General features: G+C 40.1%; 1 protein-coding gene and 1 long non-coding RNA gene across 4 annotated transcripts; both read left to right on the forward strand.

Moving 5' to 3' along the window:
* Nucleotides 1-6,074: 6,074 nt before the first annotated feature.
* Nucleotides 6,075-7,382, forward strand: LOC141016424 (general transcription factor II-I repeat domain-containing protein 2-like). Its single transcript, XM_073490780.1, has one exon. The coding sequence runs from the start codon at nucleotides 6,075-6,077 to the stop codon at nucleotides 7,380-7,382; it is 1,308 nt and encodes a 435-aa protein (XP_073346881.1).
* A 3,755-nt stretch (nucleotides 7,383-11,137) lies between these two features.
* Nucleotides 11,138-20,762, forward strand: LOC141016299 (uncharacterized). Of its 3 annotated transcripts, XR_012180597.1 has the most exons (8): nucleotides 11,138-11,547; nucleotides 11,652-11,711; nucleotides 12,900-12,998; nucleotides 13,195-13,327; nucleotides 18,204-18,293; nucleotides 18,390-18,443; nucleotides 18,656-18,822; nucleotides 19,470-20,762. It is a non-coding gene; the product is annotated as an uncharacterized lncRNA (long non-coding RNA). The 3 variants fall into 3 exon arrangements; XR_012180596.1 differs by having other exon boundaries at nucleotides 11,652-12,998; XR_012180598.1 differs by lacking the exon at nucleotides 11,652-11,711 and having other exon boundaries at nucleotides 11,138-11,302.
* The last annotated feature ends 1,525 nt before the right edge of the window (nucleotides 20,763-22,287 follow it).

The following is a 22,287-nucleotide window of genomic DNA, read 5'->3' on the forward strand; positions in this document are numbered from 1 at the left end:
AACTCGTCTGACATGGAGAGTCTCCTGTTGTGTGCTACATGTGTGAAATAACAACTATAGTCTGGACTTTGTCTGCAGTGTATCTGTGTAAACGGCTTCATTCAGCGTCTCTCCCTCCCCTCTGGCACCGTGAGTTACCATGGTTACAGGAACGCTGCCTGATTGTAGCTCAATGCTGAAATCTTGTATTATAACATATAACAAAGCCTCAGAGCTTCTTTGATTACTAACAGTATGTTAGTGATGACAGAAAGGTGATAACTCACCATCAGACTGACAAGGCTGCAAAAGTTGCTGCTTGTATGATGTATTTTTCTGTTAAACAATAAGAGGCTCACTTTAAACAATATTATTATTATTATTAGTAGTAGTAATAATAATAATAATAATAATAATTAATGATAATGATGATGATGAGAAGAAGAAGTAGAAAAATAGCGTACTGAAAAGCTCTGTAGATGGTTGATTATTCGGAAGAGTAAAGACAGTTTGATTTCATAGATTGAAAATTACATTGAAAAGACAAAAAACATTTTAAGTGTGAATGGAACAGCTGTTCAGATCATCCTCCTGTAACACACTGTTGGTCAAATATTTAAACTTTATGTCTGCATTAGAGAACATGGTGTGGGGTGAGGCTGTAAATCTTAGCTTATTTTTTTAGCACGTGTCAAGTAACGTGCCCTGTAACATGTTTCACAAATTACAAATTGGGAATATGACTTGGCTACAGCTCGAAAATACATTTCAGTCAAAAGATTTTTTTTTGCTTTAATCCATGCATAGCTGTATTTTGCACAGATGATTATTGCTTTTATTTACTCCTTGCTGTATTTATTTTATTTACTTACTTATTTTCTTTTTACTATTAGTATTGTAGTTCACTTCAATATCTTAGTATGATCTGGACGTGTAAGAACTTTTTAATTTTTAAGTTGGATGATGTGTGATATGTGTCTGTTTTTTCCATATGTGTGTATGAGGACTCTACTGCAAACAAAATCTACCTCTGGGTACTAATAAAGTAACTTGAACTTGAACTTGAAATAATGATGAGGTGATAGATCCAACATACGGAACACATGCTACTTCTTCCTCTGAAGAAGCCCCCACATCGCCTGCTGCAGAAATGGAAGAAGGGTATGAAGTGAAGGAAATGATGAACATGATGATGAGGTAAAATCTGAAGCTGAAATGGAAGAAGTGTCAGAAGTGGAGGACTGCACTTGTGATGATGAAGAGGAAAAATCAACTGATGAGAAAGAATCTGAGGGGGAGGACCCAGCTGAGATAGAAGAATATTTCCAGTCAAAGGATGAAACATTGATCTGGTCTTCCATCCCTCCCAGTGACGGAGGACGCATGTTGACAGCAGAGAGAGAGAGAGAGAGAGAGAGAGAGAGAGAGAGAAACTACCATGGTCCAACCGCATATGCAAGGTCTCGTATTGAAGACATAAAGCCCACTTTTGACCTGTTTCTGCCCAAGCCTATTGAAAAGGTGGTGCTGAACATGACAAACAAGGAGGGGCAACGTGTGTATGGCAACAAGTGGAGAAAGATGGATCGAATGATCCTGCAGGCATGTGGGTATGTTGATTCTCGCTGGCAGAGTTGTGGACTCGAGTCACGTGACTTGGAATCGAGTCAGACTCGAGTCATGAATTTGATGACTTTAGACTCGACTCGAAAAAATCTAAAAAGACTTGCAACTCGACTTGGACTTTAACATCAGTGACTCGTGATTTCACTTGGACTTGACCCTCTTGACTTGAAAAGACTTGCTACTTTCCCCGAAAAAAAAGATTAAAAAGTATGTTGACATGGACCGCTCTCTCTCTCTTTGCACCTGTGTTCGTGATGTGTGTGCGGCACGACATCCAATCAAATTAGATCCACGTTGTTTCGAGCTGACAGCATCGAACCAATCAGAGTACTGGAAAACCATGAAGGGGAACATACTACAACGCGCCAGTAGGCAAAAATGATACCAACTGTAGTTTCATTTGGCTTTAAAAACTATGAAGTGGTCTACAAAAACGAATTGCAGTCTGTAAAACATGCGGGTCGAAGATTACAGACGGAGACGCGACAACCTCCAACTTCGTTCGACATTTGAAGTTGCACAAAGAACAGTAAGTTTTGAATGAAAGCCAACACTAGCTTATTGGCTAAGTAAAATCTTGCTTGCTAGCTAGCTCAACGAGACTGTAACGTCACCTTGGCTTACAAACACGGCAAACTGTATCTCCAGTGGGTTCATTAATGGATAAGTTCATTATTTTGCACTTTGAGCTCCCTTTCTGTGTAGCTGCTAGTCTTGGATGAAATAGAGTGACACGGAAATGTTGACAATTGGTCTAGTCTCAAGCGTTTGGCTAGAATCACCCCCTACTTCAGAATTTTCGCTACAGGCACGACAGAAACTGTATTTCGTTAAAAAGACACTCGTTTTGGAACATTAACGAATACCATTAGCAGTTAACCACTCTGTGAGTTGCACGTCTTTTGAAAACGAACGTTTAGGGTTGATTTAAGGACCGCTGAATGCCCATATCTGAAGCATGGGGGTGATTCTAAATTAACTAAATGCTCGAGACTGGACCAATCGTCAAAATGTCTGTCAAACATACTATTTCATCCCATACAAACCAGAAATTGGGCTCAAAGTGCAAAATAGTGAACTTCTCCTTACTTATATGGTAAAAGGATAGTTTAAGATTTTTTTGAAGTGAGATTGTATGTGCTTAGCAGCTAGTCAGTGGATCATACACAGTAAACTGCTGCCAGCAGCAAAACTTAAGCAAGCCTAATCAAATCAAGGTCAGTTTAGCTGCTAATGTACTTTATTTTAAGAATATGTGTACCATTTTAGCTTGCTGCCAGACAATAGGAAAACTAAGTATATCTCATTCTCTCCATTTCATTCCATTGACAAAAATGGCCATTTTACTTTGCAGCACACAGGAGTTGCTAGCTGCTAGTCTACTGCTGCCTCATTAGGTCATGTTATTTAGGTAAATCACAACTAAGCTGAACTATCATGAAGACATAGAATAGCCAGCAGTAAACCAGCCATTTCTGTGTGATGCAGGTAAAATTGCTGTTTTTGCCAATGGAATCTGGTGTGCTGTAGAGAGTGAATTAACTAGCATACTTAAGTTTCCTGTCGGAAAGGGCTGTTTCATGGCAAGGTAAAGCAGTAAAATATTATTATTATAGTAAGTGTACACTGATAATGAAATTTATTTTATCAATGTAATGTTAAAACAATGTTATAATTGATATATGAGGAGATAGTTTCAATGCAATTTATGTGTGGCTAAAAGGGATTTTCTGACATCTGTTTGATATGCTTACCATTTACAGATTTGAAGAATACCAGATGAATAAAAGCATCATAGATGAACCACAACAGCCTTCAATCTCACAATTCTTGGACATTCGTGTAGGGCACTACAGCATGAGTCATCCACAACAGAAGGCTATTACCAATGCAATACTGTCCGACTTAATCATTGATTGCAACTTTCCCCTGTCTATTGTGGAAAACAAGAGCTTTTGGCACTTTCTGACAGTAGTTGACAGTAAGTACAGCCCAGTGTGTCGCAGAACATTGACATCAAAAACCGAGAGCCTCGCTGAGAAGAGACGTTCAAGATTGAAAACTCAATTGAGCAACGCTGAGCATGTTTCAGTCACTGTGGACATCTGGTCTGATCGTAAGATGAGGGGATTCCTTGGTGTCACTGTCCACTGGATAGAGAGAGAGACAACGAGGATACAGCTAAAAACGAATCTCTTGGCCTGCAATCACTTCAAAGGCTCACACACAGCCGAAAGAATCTGTGACCAACCTGCCCCCTTTTCAGACCAAGTCTACCTCAAAGCAGCCACCTTGGATCCAGCCTTTTCTCTGCTGTGGGTGGAGCCCCATGTTCTGGTCAATCGTGACATCAAGGCAGAGGTGGCACAAAGAGTTAAAGGTAAATATTATTGACTTCAATGCAACTCTTTTCCTCATAGTCTAATCTAATTAACAGCATCAATAATTGCATTTTTCAGTCTAACACTGTATCACCAACACCAATGGTATTAAGGGTTCTTTTGTTTCTGCTGTTGTTGTTAAATGTTTTTGCAGAATTGATCCTGCAAGATGCAGCAGAGACTGAGCAACCCGTGTCTCTGGTTGACGAAGAAGAGCAAGAAGACCTTGGAGAAGGAGAAGGGCTGTTTGCTGCATACCATAAGAGGCAGAAGAAGGATGTTGGGACCACTCCAGCACTACAGCTAAGTCACTACCTAGACATAGCCGAAGGACAGAACGCACTTTTGTTCTGGGCACTGAACATGAAGAATCTTCCTTCACTCTTCCGAGTGGCCATCAGAGTCTTGGCAGTGCCTGCCTCTAGTGCTCCAGTGGAGCGAGTTTTCAGCCACGGTGGCATCATACTACGTCCCCATCGTGCACAAATGACTGACAACCTTTTGGCCAATTTGATCTTCTGCAAATGCAATGCAGCATAGGGCCCTGACATAGAAAAGCACAACTCTGTTCATTGCCATGTTCATGACACTTCCAATCCAGTCCCCTTCCAATCTCACTCACTCACACTCACACTCTCACAAATACACTCACTCTCACACACATATACACACACACACATACACTCACTAGATTATTAAGATCATTTTTTTGAGTGAGGATATCTTTTATAAAGTGGTGACATGTTTGAAAAGTTAAGGTTACACTTAGCTTTTGAAATGAGTCAAAAATATGTTTTAGAAAGTGGTGACATATTTGGAAAAGTAACATTTAACTGTTTTTGTGATGCTCACTTCATCCAAATACCTGTTTGAGGGTGAAGACATGGTTTTTAGTTTAAGGCTAAATTTAAGTTTTAAGTTGAAGAGTGTTTTACAAAAATGAGGGTCTTTTGAGACAGAAACAAACACTTTTGGAAAGTCAAGACACTTGAATCTTGAGGAAATCTTTTTTTTTTTTTTTTCTTTTTAAGTGATGCCATGTTTGGAAAAGGTTAAGGCTATATTTAAAGCACCTGTCTAGTTGAAGGTGAAAACTGTTATGCAAAATTATATGCGTTCAATACAATACAGGGCGGGAAACTGCTGTGCAGCTAATTATAGTGCAATAAGCTATGGAAATACAATGTCAGTGCTTTCTGTGGAAATTGCATTTGCATTTGTTTATTTCAAATGTGTTTGAACAATGTTCCTGCAAAAAAAGGTTTGATAAATATATACAGATTTTAAAAGCATACATGATCTGTGTAAATCTCTGTTGTTAAAAGGACTCGAAAAGACTCGAAACTCAAACGGTAGGACTTGGGACTTGACTTGAGACTTATTGGTCTTGTGACTCGGGACTTGCCTGTCTTGACTCGGGACTTGACTCGGCACTTGAAGGCAAAGACTTTAGACTAACTTGTGACTTGCAAAACAATGACTTGGTCTCACCTCTGCTCGCTGGTGTGTACCGATCCAGTTAAGAAGCTACAGCTAGTTTATGGCAAACTGAGTCTGGCATGGAAATTTTCCGTGCTACCATGACACTCAAGATCAGGGGTCCCCCCCCCCCCCCCCCCCCTGACCGGCCCCCCCACCCCCCACCCCCCCACCATTTGAACCGGCCCTATGAGGCAATCCCCAAAAGTGGTTATGGCATACTGTTTAAAATTGCTTTTTGGCAAATGATAATATGTCTGCACCTTGTATTGTGTTGAATTTATTAATTAAAATTGATACTTAGTTATAAAAATGAACTATTCATACTTTCCGAATTTTCGCGAGATCAGGCAGCGCATGCGCAGAGAACTGTCAGTGTTCAGCAAAATGGCTAGTGGTAAACGAAAAGTAGACAGAGAGTGCAGAGTTTTTAAAGAACAGTGGACCAGCAATTATTTTTTCATTCAGTGTAAGGACCGTGCAGTTTGTCTTGTATGCAAAGAAAGTGTGTCGGTATTCAAAGAATACAATCTGCGTCGTCACTATGAAAGCCGACATAAAGAGTATGCTAGTTTGCAAGGGCAGCCAAGAGAAGACCGGATTCGGAGGATGAAAGGCGGACTGGCTGCACAACAGAACGTATTCCTTCGCCAAACCCAGATCAACCAGGCTGCTGTCCGAGCTAGTTATAAGGTAGCTCACCTACTAGCTACCCACGGAAAGCCATTTACTGATGGGGACTTTGTTAAAGAATGCATGCTTGCTGTGGCCGAAGAGGTGTGTCCCGACAATAAGGATGCGCTCGTGAGTCTTTCCGCAAATACTATGACCAGGCGAACAGAAGATTTGGGGGACAACGTATATGACCAGCTGCATGAGAAAGCGTCAGAATTAGATTTTTTTGCTTTGGCCATCGACGAGAGTAATGACGTGCAGGACACAGCACAACTTCTAATTTTTATTCGAGGCGTTAGCGCGAGCTTCGAAGTGTCTGAGGAGCTGGCATCACTAAAAAGTCTCAAAGGAACAACGACAGGAGAGGATATTTATGTCCAAGTGAGCAGAACGATGGATGACCTCAATCTACACTGGTCTAAATTGGCCAGCATCACCACTGATGGCGCACCTAGCATGGTTGGTACAACGAGGGGGCTAGTAGGGCGCTTGAACAGCGTATTCAAGGAACGAGGTCTCACCCCCCCACTACAAGTCCACTGTCTAATTCACCAGCAAGCACTATGCTGCAAAGTTCTGAGGTGGGCGTCTGTCATGAAAGTGGTTGTGCACTGTGTCAACTACATCCGGAAAAATGCGCTGAAACACAGACAGTTCCAGGCCTTTCTCTCCGAACTTGAGTCTGCTTACGGAGATGTTCTGTACTACACAGAAATCCGATGGTTAAGTCGAGGCAGAGTGTTGCGCCGTTTCTACGACCTGCTACCTGAAATCAACACCTTCCTCCAGTCTAAAGGTGAAATGGTACAAGAGCTGACCGATCAGGAATGGAAATGGCATCTCGCATTTTTAACTGATGTGACCGAGATGCTGAACCACCTTAACGTGCAGCTCCAAGGCAAAGGGAAGCTAATTAGTGACATGTATTCCCCCATCAAAGCATTCGAGGTCAAACTAGTGCTGCTTGTGCAACAGGTCCAAAAGTTGGACTTCACGCATCTCCCTGCCACCCAAAGCTTCTGCGCTGAGAAACCAGCTTTCCCGTTCCCAGTCGAAAAGTGCAAGGATGCGCTGGAAATGCTGCAGGGAGAGTTCAGAGCGCGGTTCTGCGAGCTTCATGTCAACGGTAAAGGAATACGCTTGTTCCAGAACCCTTTTACTGCCGACATAAATGATGTCCTTCCCTCTCTTCAGTTTGAACTAGCCGAGTTGCAGAATTGTGATATCCTTAAAGACGCGTGACCGTCTTATTGAGTTCTATGGAGCGCTCCCTGAGGAAAACTACCCAAACATCAAACAACATGCAATGAAGATGTCCACGGTTTTTGGCAGCACCTACATCTGTGAGCAAACCTTTTCCCATATGAAGCAAACAAAGAATCCAACAAGGAGCAGACTCACAGATGAACACTTGCATCAGACCTTGAGACTGGCTACCACTAGACTGCAACCAGACATTGAACTTCTCACCAGTCAGAAGCAAGCACACAGCTCACACTGATAAGGTAAGCACACTGATTTTGATAATTACTGATTTTAATTTGAATAAATAATACATATGAAATATGAATGCTACATATTTTGTAAAATTCTGTTAGAGAAAAACTGATAGCAGTATGTCTTGTCTTTTACTGAATATGGTGCTTCTTGTGCTCATGCCAGGGCTCCAGAAGGCAGAAGGAGTGAGAGGAGACTGCTGTTGCTGACTCCTTTCCAAAGACAGCACAATTCATTAAGTACAAATCCAGCTCACCTATAGGCTACTACTGATTTTGATTCCCATTATTCTGTATTATTGTTGTCCTTTAGTTTTGACTTGTGAATGGCCTACTGCTCATTTAATTTTCACCTTGACTTAAAAAAATGTTTACAGAACATATTCACCTGGATAGGCATAAGAGCTGGCTATCTATCATTCATATTATGATTTCACTGTTTTGTACATTCATTTTATAGGCCTCTTTATTTGACCTAGTGCTGCACAGTTATTATTGTTAATATTAATAATATCAATAGGCCTACCTACAAAATATAATTTTTTCACTCACCTTTGCCAGTGTCAATCACCTCAACTAGGCAGCTGTTTCTTACCTTTGATGTTATTTTTATTTAAAAATAAAATAAATGGAATATCTGTGGTATTTCAAATTAAAACAATGTGTGAAGACTTGATTACTAGTGGGTTGCAAAAGTAGTAAAGATATGTGCCAGGAATCAAGTGTTGATATAGTAGTGTGCATGGCTGTGCCAGGCTAGTAATCTGTACTAGGCTACACAATGAGGCCTGCTGATGATGATTTTTGTCTGGGTCATACAATTCTATGTAAGCCGACCCGATCCCGGCCCCCCATCACAGTCAGGAACGACAATGTGGCCCCCAGAGAAAAAAGTTTGGGGACCCCTGCTCAAGATGTTTCATAAAATCTCAAGAGTGATTCGATTTGATGATAAAGACACAAGAGAAGATCGCCGTGCACGAGACAAACTTGCTCCCATTCGAGACGTATGGGACAAGTGGGTGTCTCTCTTGCCGTTGATGTACGATCCATACACTGATGTGACTGTGGATGAGCGCCTGGTCGCCCTTCAGAGGTCGTTGTCCATTCAAACAGTACATCCCGAGTAAACCAGGGAAATATGGGATAAAAATATGGGCAGCATGCCATGCCAGGTACAGCTATGCATGGAACATGCAGGTATTTGCTGGCAAACCTACTGGTGCGCAATCAGAAATCAGGGCATGCGAATTGTCCTTAACATGACAGAAGGGCTCCAGGGGAAAACAATCACCTGTGACAACTTCTTTACTTCACATGTCCTTGGCCTGCAGCTGCTGAAAAGAAAGCTGTACATGTTGGGAACAGTACTGAGGAATAAGCCCAAGCTACCCCCTGCACTGGTGTCAAAAACGGACAGGGCTCGGTTCTCATCGAAGTTTGCCTTCACCGAGACCCATGCTCTGGTGTCCTATCGCCCCAAAAAACAGAAAAATGTTCTTCTGATGAGCACTCTGCTTCGGGATGCTGCTGTGAGCAACAGGGATGACAAAAGGCCAAAAATCATCGAAGATTACAATCACAACAAAGGGAGTGTCGATAACCTTGACAAGGTAATGCACATTTATTATTCATAATATTTATATTATATATAGAAAGGAATAATGCATTGAATTTGTGTGTAGGGAAATAAACTTCCTTTCCTGAATATTTTTTGGTTTGTTTCAGGTTACCAGTATGTATACGTGCACAAGATTGACAGCCCGTTGGCCCCTCGTTGTCTTCTACAACATTCTTGACGTGTCTGCATACAACAGGAGGAGACTGCTCTTGGAGGAGCTCGGGCGACAGCTGGTGATACCTCACATCATGCGACGCAAGGTGAGCATTAAGCTACATTTCTGTTGCTCTTTCTTCTCCCTATTCTGAAAAGTTAATTTTGAAAAGTTAAATGTTTTGGAAATGAATGTTTATGTTTTATATGTCAGGTAATGAGTTGGAATAAAGTTGACTAAAAAGTTGAAACACAGAGGTGGGTGATAATTTATACTTTGTTTTATAAACAGTCAAACCAGACGGGGTCAATTTTGACCCCAGAGGACAGCAGGTGTGATTATGTGCTGCCATTAAAAAAAATTCAAATGATTCAAAAATGGAATCCTCACTAAACTTTGACATATACCACTCTGTGATAAGTCAAATAGTCAAAATGATATAAAGTCAAAATAATTGTTTCATTTTATTTTCACTCAAAAACATGGTATACTTTTATGTAAACAAGGTATATTGGCCCTAAATACCTTAAAAAGTTAGTCTTTAATTAGATAATTTCATAAATACATAAATTCATACTTTCTTCAAAAACCTACATTCAGATTATTTCATGTACAAAAAAGTTTAAATCTGTAGGGGAACTATAGTATTGCTTCCTAACGTAGAAAGGGGGCGGGACCATTGAAACACAAGAGTAGAGGGATATAAAATGATACGCTCAGGAGAAGGAGCTCACCTTTGCTCAGACCACTGAAAGGGAACCATCTCTCCACAAGTCAGTCAGACAGTTAGCATTTGTTTGCAGGCCTGAAGAAAACCCAGACAGGGTCGAAACAATGCCCCAGGCACTCGTATTTTTTGTTTAAAACATTTAAAAACAATTTCATTTCTTTAGTTTATATCAAAATTTGAGTTTAAAAATATTAATTCAGATAAAACAGTTCATTTCATAAATGAATAACAAACATCTACGTTATTACATATATACCAAAAGGCTACACCAGAATTAAAAAACAATTGAAAAATATTTACCCACAAGGATGGGAAATTTTGATGGAGGGTGGACTGTGGTCCGATACAGCAAGAGACGCCGATGCACCAACCAACCCTATTGGAACTATTGGGACCGGGGGGTCGAGTACGACCGGGGGAACGACTGTGCACCACCTGTCCCCTTCAGGGGGCAGGCTCAGTTCCCTCAGCCTAACCCTATCTAATTTATTTTGAAAGTATGGTTTCACATAGACAGGACATGGAGCTCGGTGGGATGGTTATTTGGCCGGATTTCCTCCTCACGGTCCTTGGACCTGGCATGCTTTGACTTATTACACCATTTTATCACACTGGTTTTGTGTGCCTACCTGTTTTATTCGATAATTATTTGCATTCTTATTCATTAACCCTTTCTCATCTCAGGGGGCTGCAACCCACGCCATCCCCCACCCTACCGATGCTCCATTCCTCTTTTTACAGATATTTTATATGAATTCTTATTTAACAAATGAATAGAAAACCCCCCCACTCCTATTACCCCTTTCCCCCTCTCTTTTTCTGTTTCCTCCACTTTAATCCGGCAATCATTTTACATGCCCCCACAGATTTAATGGCATCATCCCTCGATGGTGCAAGACATAACTTTCCACCTATCACACAGGGGGACCCGGGTTCACGTCCATCACTCAACCATGTATATAATCCTTACTGTATTTATATATTGCTCCTCCTGACCAGCACAAGGAGGAACACTCTTCCCAGAACGACACCCGGGTTCGAGTCCCACATCAACCTTCTGAGCACTCCTCCTTATGCTCACATTGACACACACCCACGCATTATAGCTGAGTGGACGGGGCTTCGCTCTTCCCTGCTGCCCGTGCAAACAAACCTCCCCAGGTAACTTAACAACACTATTTCCTCTACCTAACCCTAACCCCGCTTCCATGGAAAGACTATTGCCCTAATTATTAACTCTGCCAAGGAGGTTATGTTTTTGCCAGCATTTGTTTGTTTGTCTGTCTGACTGTTAGCAAGATTACTCAAAAAGTTATGGATGGATTTTGGTGAAATTTTCAGGACTGGTAGGTTATGTCCCAAGAAACAATCCATTACATTTTGGTGAAGAAGAGCATGGTTCACCAGTGAGTACACATTCACACAAACACCAAATTTCTGAGTAAAGCAGTCATACTTAACACAGTATAAGATGATAAACCTTCAACTTAAATCCATTCATACCGTTCAGATTGAAGCTGGGTCAACATTTACTGCATGCGAGGAGGAGTCAGAGTGTGAGGGTGCTGAGGTAAAATGCCACACAAGCAATTTTAGTGACTTTAGTATTTAACATGCACAAATTAAAATTGATGTGACATATACAGTAGTCCTTAAATATACAACAGAATGTGATTATATACTAAATCAAATGTCTGTCAGGCCTGGGCTAGGAAGGAGGACTCAGGAGCAGAATTAGGACAATTAGAGCAGGCTTTTATTGAGAAATTTGTTTTCTTCACTTGAACTCTTGAGCAAGGTGACAAACAAATACGCTATAAAGCACAATATCTAATCTGCTGGCTAAAAAAAACAAGCAACAGCACTACAACAAAATGAGGCAAAACAACCTCAAAGAAAAAGGAATAAGGGAACTGAAAATCACTCCTGAGGAGGCAAATAAAAGGACTAAGAACTAAACTACTCTGGCTCACTGGCTATGAAAACTTATAACAAAAAATCACTCCAATCGGAGGAAGAAGAAAAGGCTATAAACATAAACTACTCTCTCGACTGACTATGAAAAACAATGAAACAAATGAGGCACTCCACTGGAGGCAAACAAATGGCTATAAACTAGACCTGGAATTCACTGAGAAAAATTACAAACAAAAAGTCACTCACTTAAGAAGATCAAGAACAGAAATACAAACTTTGACTCTTGGCGTGATCAAGGCTGTGAATGAGGGCTGGGGTGCGTGACGAATACAACACTCTGGTACAGAACAAAGGGAGACGCAGACTATAAGACACATCAGGTGAGGGAACACAGGTGGAAACAATTAGGGATTAGAGGAGACATCAGACTGGTGGCACATGAGGAAGGGCAAGTGACCTGAAACGAGAGGAGAGTTACTTTTCAAAATAAAACAGGAAGTTCACGAGACACAAAACCCAGGACAGGACATTCCTCACCATGGTGTGACAATGTCCAAATTCTTAACAACTATATTCTGATTTACTGTGACATGGTAGAGTCAGCCAGATTGCTGCAATTGTAGTTCATTGAAGGAGGAGGAGGCTCACAGTTCCAGCAGTTCAGAGGACTTGCCAACATTGGCACCACTGCCTGTGAGTGAAACACACAAATTTATACAATGTCTTTAGCACAGCGATCATGGCTAGAAGTACTACAGATAAATAAATAATCCTTGTAGTGATTGTTATATAACAGTATTTTCTTTCTTTTCTCACACATAACATGTAATTATCCACAAAGGGAAAACGCAGAAGACTGACCTATCCGCCGGAGTTTGACAAGTTACTGCGACACCTGTTTGGGAAAGAACTGAAGTGCAAGGACCTCAGTTGCCAACGGGTAAGTTTTGTTGTTGTATGCTTTAACAACACTGTCTTGCTGCTTTGAAAATGTGTCCCTTCCATTTTATTTACTTTCCACTGTAAAAAAGAAAACTGCCCTCTGAGCTTCGAGGCCTTGGCAGGATTACCTTCAAAACAATGCACATGACAGTGTTTATTTTCCCCCTTTTGTTTGTCCACCTTTTGGATCAAAGAAGATCTAAAGGAGTTTGCGGAGCTGGTTACAGCGGCAAAGGAGCTAAATCTGACATTGGACAACATCCGTGGAAGGCTGAGGAAACTGTTTGTATTTGCCAGACTTCTACCAGAAGGACAGCTGGAATTGAGGTACGTTGGGGAAAAAATGGCATAGCGTAATGCAATAAGCTCACATTACCAATTTTACTTTAAATTGCAAGGTGTAACCCTAACCCTAATCAGTCCCAATGTAGCATTCCTACTCATTGAAAATATTGCACAGAAATCACTACTGTAATTACAAGGATAACTCATATTCCAAAAGTGAAATCTTAGATGCTAACTCTAATTAAAAATGGGTGAATTTTGCTAATTAGCGATCAGCATTCCCAACAAGCGATCCTCCATGCCAAACTACTTCAAAAAAGAGACTTGAGTGACTACTGACAACACTCCCAGAATGCTTCTCGGTACACTATTGGGGAATGTAAACTCTTTCAGACATCAAAGGGTCACAGCCTTCAAAGGAGAATATAATAATCTCTCATTGAGGCATTGGCAGCCATTCAAATAAAAGATGATGATAAAAGCTTTCAAAAACTGTAATCACAGGCCTGATAGGTTGCCCATTAAGTAATCAGAAAGTGGCTGGTTTAGGATATAAATTCAGGAAGGGAGGCCAAGATGGCGGCGCTCTAGTAAGACGTGTTTTTCAAGCTCTCTCAGGTAATTTAGGAGGTTTGTGGTTAAACAACCAATGTGAAGTTTAAGATGCGCATTGGCCAACGCACAAGTAACTACTTTACACATTAAACTGAAATTAAGTCGAATGGGGAAAAAGGAAAGGCAGGAAAATATCGTTCACAACCACAGAGATGGAGGAAGCTAACGGCGACATACTTGGTACATCAAACGAGGCCGAGGCTAGCAACAAGCTAGTCTCCATCAAGGATTTGAAGGTTCCTAGTGGACATGAGTTAATGGAGGACAGTAACTGGTTTGAGGCTAACCAAGACCCTCAACATATCTGCCTCGCTGTCCCACTTCCAGACACTCCGATTAAACCTCCACCAAAGAAGATAAAGACAGGTGGCGGAGAGAACGCGGAAATACTGGAAGCAATTCGCGTGCTCTCTGGAAAGCATGATGAGACTTTACGTACTGTCTCCGCCATAAAGACAACAACGGAGTTAACTTTGAAGCACCTGGAGAAATTATCCGCAACCGTCCAGCAACTCACTCTCGACGTTAACCAACAAAAACAAACAGTGGACGGCTTGAAAAACGTGGTTAAAAAACTGCAAACTGAGAACAAAACACTGAAAGCGCACATCGCGGAGCGCCAGCGGTACAGCCGGAGATGGTCCCTGAAGGTGCACGGTGTGAAAGAGGAGGAGGGAGAGGACATACGGCACAAGATTATCAACATCCTGGGCAATACGGCTCCCCAAATCCACAACAATCTGGAAGAGGGCCTGGACATCGTACATCGCGTTGGGCAGCGGCGGCAGACAGATGGAGTAGATCGACCATCATCCTATTTGCATTGAGATGTCTTCGGGACGCGATATGGAGAGAGGCGAAAGGCTCCAAGTTTCTGCTCAACAAAAAACTGAGAATCTCCGAAGCACTGTCTCCAGAAGACAAGGCAGCGAGAGAGAAACTGTGGCCCCTGGTTAAGAACGCAAGAGAGGAGGGGAAGAAAGCCTCCTTCTGCGGCCCGTTATTTTTCTGTCTTATGGATTTTAAGTTTAACTCTCTTAATGTCATGTCGTTAAATGTCAGGGGTATTAGGGACATTACTAAGAGGAAAGCGATTTTTTTGCTTTGCAGGAGAAATGAGGCTGACTTAATTTTACTTCAAGAAACACATTCTTGTGAGTCAGATACAAAGTTTTGGAAAATACAATGGGGTAACGTAGTTCACTTTAGTCATGGCACTAATCACTCAGCTGGGGTGCTAATTTTTCTACACAAGTTTAAAGGGGATGTTCTTGAAACAGTGCCTTCTGATAATGGTAGATGGATTGCACTAATAATTAAACAAGACAATGCTCTCTTCATCGTTTGCAATATATATGGGTTTAATTCTCATGCTTCCAACAAGATTTTATTTAATGAAATAATAGCAAAACTGACAGAATTCCACAGGAAATACAATGGATCACATATAATTTTGTGTGGTGACTTTAATGAATGTCCAGATGATATGACAGATACCCTCCTAGATTAAATCAAACTTCTCAGAATAATAACCTCATTTCATTACTTTGTTCCAACCTCTCCTTGACTGATGCGTGGCGTTTTTTTTAATCCCTCTACAAAAGATTTCACCTGGTGTAATAGAGGACTATCCTTAAAATCTAGAATTGACTTATTTCTAATTTCATCTTCTTCCCTTCAATATGTAAAAGATGTTAGCCATCTATATGCCCCCTTATCGGATCATAAGCAAATCATTCTGAAGCTAGCCTCTAATCAGGAAACCTTTGGTATGCGAGGTTATTGGAAATTCAATAATTCTCTTCTAAAAGATGTCTTTCAATAATGCCGTTAAAAAACTTACAAGATACTCTTAGTGATGGCCTTAATGATAATTATAGGAAAAAATGGGAGTTCTTCAAATATAAAGTTAGGTATATTGCTATCAAAAGAAGTAAAGAATTAAAGAATGAAAAACACAAGCTAGAAACAGATCTGACGTACAATCTTAGCCTTTTACTCAATAAAGAACACATTTCTTTGGAAGAAGAGCTCGAAGTAAAGAACATCCAGTTACAACTGGATCAATTTTATCTAGATTTGGCAAAAGGTGCATTTGTTAGATCGAGGGCTAAATGGCTAGAGGAAGGAGAAAGGAATAATTACTTTTTTGCTCTAGAAAAAAGAAATGTGAAAAGAAAATCATTAACTGCCCTTAATATTAACCCTCGAAAGATCCGAATTTGATAAGTGAGTTTGTTTCTGATTTTTACGGAAAACTGTATAATTCTAACTTTAATGCAAAGGATTGTGCATGTTTTCTAGGAAAAATTCAGACTAATATTCCCTTAATTACTGAAGATTTCAAATCTATATGTGACTCTGACCTGTCAACTATTGAACTCAAAAATGCATTATTCTCAATGAAGAAAGGAAAGTCACCAGGTATTGACGGCTTATCTGTCGAATTCTATACTCACTTTTGGGAATCTATTCAAAACTCATTATTATTTATGTACAAGGAATGCATCAGTCAAGGAGAGATGATGGTTACAATGAAGCAGGGTATTATATCTCTTATTCCCAAGCCGGATAAAGACCCCATAATAATAGAGAATTGGCATCCTATTACTCTCCTAACAATTGATTATAAAATATTGGCCTTAGTGTATGCCAACAGGTTAAAAGTAGGGCTAGACATGATTATTGCAGAAACTCAAACAGGTTTTATGAAAAATCGACATATTAGCAGTAACATTAGACTCATTTTAAATTTATTAGACTATGCTAATGAAGTTAATGAAATTAAAAATCTCCCAACTGGCAGATGACACTACACTTTTTTTGAAAGACAAGAATCAACTCTCTAATGCTATTACTCTAATTAACCAATTTTCTAACGCCTCAGGTCTAAAACTTAATATGTCCAAATGTGAAATTTTGTCTTTGCATAATTCCAGTGATTCTACAATTGAAAATATCCCAGTAAAGACTTCTGTTAAATATTTAGGAATATTCATAACTAAAGATCTTACAGCTAGGCAACATTTAAATTTCTCAAACAGACTAAAAAAACCAAATCTATTTTTAACATTTGGCTTCAAAGGGACTTGTCTGTTCTAGGTAGAGTTCTTCTCTCTTAAGCAGAAGGCTTGTCTCACTTCGTATATCCAGCATTATCCCTATTATTGCTAAGTTTATAGATGTTGATGATTCCTGTACTTTTTGTAATCATAATACAGAAACAATTTCACATCTGTTTTTTTATTGTGATATGTCTAAAAGGTTTTGGAGTGATCTTGAATCTCATTTTTCTGATGCTGCTAACTGTCTACTCTCTTACCCTCAAGGATGTTATTTGCTACTATGTTAACCCAGAAGATAATGCTTTTGAACACTTGATGAACTGTTATCCTATATGCAAAATGTTTTATTCACAAACAAAAATTTGCAAAATCCTTACCTAAATTTGCTCCTTTTCTCCTGGAACTGAGCTCTTTGCTCAAATCTCTAATTTTGATAAATAACAAAAAAAGTAATACCTTACCGAGTCATTATGAAAAGTTTTTCCCTGAAGCCCCTGCTTGAACCATGTATTTATTTATTTTTGTATTTATTTTTATATTTGTACTCTGTTTTATTTATTGTTTATGTCCCCAATGTGCTGTTTGTTATTGTGTACCTTGCTGTTTTGTACATTCAAATTGTTCGATAAAATTGTTTAAATTAAAAATAAATAAATAAATTCAGGAAGTGTCTTGTTCACTGTAGACAGGCCACCAGGATTCACGTCAGAAAACAGTAAGATGAAATGATACAGATAAAATCCCAATTAGTGCTGCTTTCAATTTTTGGATTTAAATCGAAAACACAAATTACCGGGGTAAAATGAAAAGCAGTGATTGTTCCAATATTGACATTATAGCCGCCAATGAAAGGACCCATATATTCCAAATACTGAATAGAAATCTCTAATGACATATTAATTATTATTGTTATAAAATATGATATTTTCTCTATTTCAAGGACCGTGTTGGAATGTCTTTCTCACGACCCAATTCGCTACTTAGGGATGCAAGTACGGACTGTGAAGTGAATTTTGTGTTAAATGGTTTGCAACATGTAGCGTGTTGTCGGCTTTGCTGCATATGTACACGGTAGCACTGTTGGTAAAATTCACAAATGTAGTTTTGCTTCCTAGTGATTCCAGAGATGGAGACATATTACAAAAGCCTATCCAGCTCCCTAACCCACTCCAAAATGGAGATAGTAGTGTCTAATTTATTTGATTATTTTGTTACATGTAGTCTCTGCTTATATTCAGATGCCACAAACAACGATGCAAAGAACCTGGGCAGCAAGAGTCCTTGGCAGGGTGGCTGCCCCGCAAATCCCAGACACCCTTCATTGCCTTGTAAGACCAACATGTTCTTCATTTTCTTGTTAAAGTGTGCTGCATTTTAGACTCATGACATCAGTTGAAACTTAAACACTCTACATTCTCTTCCAGCCCACTGGTGATGTGCCTCCACCTCAAGCACAGGTTGTGGTTGTAAGGACTGGGGTGAGGGTAATACACAACAGCGTTCATGACTGTAGAGTCATACCGCTAGCTCTACGCAAGTATGTAGGGAGCAACCTTCTATTCGAATATTAGAAAGAGTATGGCCTTGACCTGCTTTATATGGAAAATGCCCCAAGATTAATGAAGAACTTACGTTATGGTTTGGCACTATAAACATCAAATAGACTTGACAATGTCCTTTGACTTTACAGACACCCTTGAGAGAGACAAGAGCAGGGAGGCACTCGAGCGTGTGTATGGTTTACTGAGTGGGTATATTGCATGTATCAATGGCCACAGGAAGGTGGTCATCACCAACCTTGCGGTGGAGGAGTTTGCCCAGGCAGAGGAGGATGAGTTGGAACGGAGGATAACTCGAGTAAGAGGATGCACCAAATTACAGCACATAGTGTAGAGTACTTCCCTTTCCACATATTGAATGTCAACTGTCAATGAATTCCAATATATCCTCTAAATTCCTTTATATTCCATGTATGGGTCACAATTTGCTATGCTTCCAAATACAGCATGAAAGTGCTCTACTTTCCACATAATGAAAACTGCTAATTAATCCAAACTTAGCCTCTAACTTCCTTTACATTCCGGATATGGGCAATGATTTGCTATTATTCCACATTTCCACTACATGTCGGGGCTTGCTTGCTTGTTTCCTTCACAGGTTAAAGACCACAAAACCAAAGAGCTTTGGTCATGCCCTGATTCCACTTACGAAGAGATAGTACATGTGGTTTTACCGACTAATGTACAACCTACACAACTACCTAACCGGCAACTCTGAACTGGTATTTTCCAACAACAACGGTGGCCCATATCATGAAATACTCACTGCTTTTCAGAACTGCTGGGAGTCATTTGGCCTTCCAGGGAGGCCAATGCTCTCCCTGCTTTGCAGCGGCATCAGCATCAGCACGTGCAAGACATTTTTGTCAGATATTAATGACAAGTGTGCACAATTGTAATTGTGCACAACTATTAATGTATTTGTAATTGTTTCATTTTCTGTAGGTTGGGCGAAGTTTGGAGGAGAGCAAGAAGGGAAACATCCACAGGCTGATGTGCCACTCAACAGCCACAGCAGAGAAATCCTATGAGGCTGACCTGGGCTTTGGCGAAGCTTTCCAGATGCGTGAAGACACAGCCAATCGCGCTTGCAAAGACAAACAAAAACAGGTGCAAGATCTACACCAACATGCAGGGTGAGAGCACAAAAAGAGTTGACAAGGACAACAGTTTTTCCATGACTTAAGAGGGAGCAGACAAGGGCAAGAAATGTGTTGCGAAGGAGACAGGACACAAGGAGGGCACAATGCAGTGTGACAGTGACGCAGGAACAAGCAAGAGCATAACACAGGGCAAAGGAAAGAAGATGACGAAGAGACATATACGAGACAGTGGCAGCAGCAAAAGCTCAGAAGGAGGCAGCAGCCAAAAGTAAAAAAAATGATGACAAAGAGGCTTAGAAAAGACAGAGACAATGACCCCAAGAGACCAGCTGACAATGTGGTAGAGGTTGGCTCATCTTCAGAGGAAGAGGAGGATGTAACAAAGACAACAGGGGCACCGGTTTGGGAAGATGCTGTAAGAAAGACAGTGAAACCGCACAAGGCCAAGAAACGTCCCAAGCTGTCTTGCACCCCAGTGAAGTCTACTGGGAAACATAACGAGGCCAAAAAAATTACCAGGCTTTCCTGCTCCCCAGTGAAGTCTCCTAGGGCGAGAAACAAAAGCCCAAGAGCAAAGTACATTTACCTCCAAAAGAAGGTAAATGACTCTCCTCTCAAGAAACTCATCAGCTCTAGACGGCTTTGCCCACAAATGTGCCAGGTAGTGGTAAGGTTGGATACCAAGGCTTTGGAGGACCTGAAGAGGCAGAGAGCAGTAAGAGCTAGAAAAGGTCTTTATCTCCAGGAACTTCAGGGGGCACCTTCTGGATCTCCTCCTTGGTCTGCTGCCTGTGCTGCAACACCTTCTGGACCTCTTTAAGGAACTTTAAAAATGAAAGGACAAAAAAAATGTCAACAGTTCAATTGTTGCAGTGATTGTACAAAAAAACTTAAAATCACAACAGTTTTTGTTACAGTGACATTAAAGTGAGAAGTGATTGTAAAAAAAAGAACTGAAAATCACAACAGTTTTTGTTAAAGATTGTATTTGAGTTTTATTTTAATACATTTTTAAAAAAGATTAAAAATTATTTTAGTTAAAAATGTAAAGACGTTATTTTACTTTAAATTAATTCAAAACCTTTTTTTCTATTAATAATGTTCATATGTTCAAATAAAGACTTCTGGAAAGTCAGTGTTTGACAGAAGTATTTCTTCTACAGGGATTAGCTGAAAGCATTGATAACCATTCCAAAATGTGTATTTTTATTTTCTAAACTGCAGTATCACCACAAAACATACTCTCGACTGGACCTTTTTTTTAATGCTGAAGCATCATCTTTCCTCTGTGGTTTCCTGTGATATAGGATCCATCCTTATATCGGACCACTCACCAGTCTATCTTCAGCTATCTATCCCCCAACAAACAAGAACTGGAAGTTTAACTCTTCACTTCTCACAAATGTTGAAGCTTGTAACAAAATAAGACTATGGCTTGACCAATACAGGCAAGATAATGCAGCTTCCCCTGTCACTTCTGTGGTAATATGGGATGCAGCCAAAGCCGTGATTAGAGGGCAGTTGATGTCATACACATCTGCAAGAAAGAAAAATATTACCAAACAAACTGAACTACTTACAAAGGAGCTTGTCAACTTGGAGACACTTCAGTCACCCACAGATGAAAACTTGAAGAAGCTTAATGACGTCAGAAACCGTCTCAACCTTACTCAAACCGAACATATAAAAAAACTCCTGTTCTTTACTAAACAGCAATATCATGAGTATGAAAATAAACCTAGCAGACTCTTAGCGTACCAGCTTAAAAAAGAAAGCGCCAACCGCATACGCAATGCAAAGGGACAGCTAAAATATGACTTGCAGTCAATAGTCTTATTTTATAGACTTTTTTTTTCTAAGCAATTATACTCATCTGAAAACCCCTCTGATTGACATTAACCTGTTTTTAGAAAATGTATCTCTCCTCTCCATCTCTGAAGAAGATAAACAATACCTGAACTCTCCATTCACCTCAAAAGAAGTTCTACAGGCAATTATGTCTCTGTCTTCTGGGAAAACTCCAGGATTAGATGGATACTGTGCAGAGTTCTATAAGACCTTTTGGCCACAGATTGAACCTCTCCTTATGCCTATGGTTACAGATTTCTTTGAAAATGGGACCCTTCCCAAATCAATGAAGACAGCTGTCATATCATTGATACATAAAAAAGATAAAGACATTGCAGAATGTACATCATTTGGTCCAATTTCGTTACTACCAGTTGATTTTAAGATTATTGCTAGATTAATTGCACATAGACTAGAAGACATTCTTCCTCAGCTAATTAACCCCGACCAGGCAGGTTTTGTAAAGGCACGATATGCGACATAATATTTGAAGGCTGTTAGACATAGCGTACCACTCGACCCTTTGCAACCAACCAGCTATGATAATATCCCTTGATGCAGAAAAAGTGTTTGATAGGGTCGAGTGGTCATACTTACTTTGGGTTTTGGAGAAGTTTAATTTTGGCGATAGATGTATCAGTTGGGTCAAAGCAATGTACAGTAATCCACAAGCTCAAATATGTGTTAATGGTGCTGTCTCAGAAAAATTTAACTTAAGCAGAGGCTGTCGACAGGGATGTCCCCTATGCCCGTTTTTATTTAATTTAGCGATCGAACCCCTTGCTGAAGTCATAAGGACAAGTGAAGAAATT

The sequence above is a fragment of the Pagrus major genome, chromosome 21, assembly GCF_040436345.1.
Source record: "Pagrus major chromosome 21, Pma_NU_1.0".
Taxonomy (NCBI): domain Eukaryota; kingdom Metazoa; phylum Chordata; class Actinopteri; order Spariformes; family Sparidae; genus Pagrus; species Pagrus major.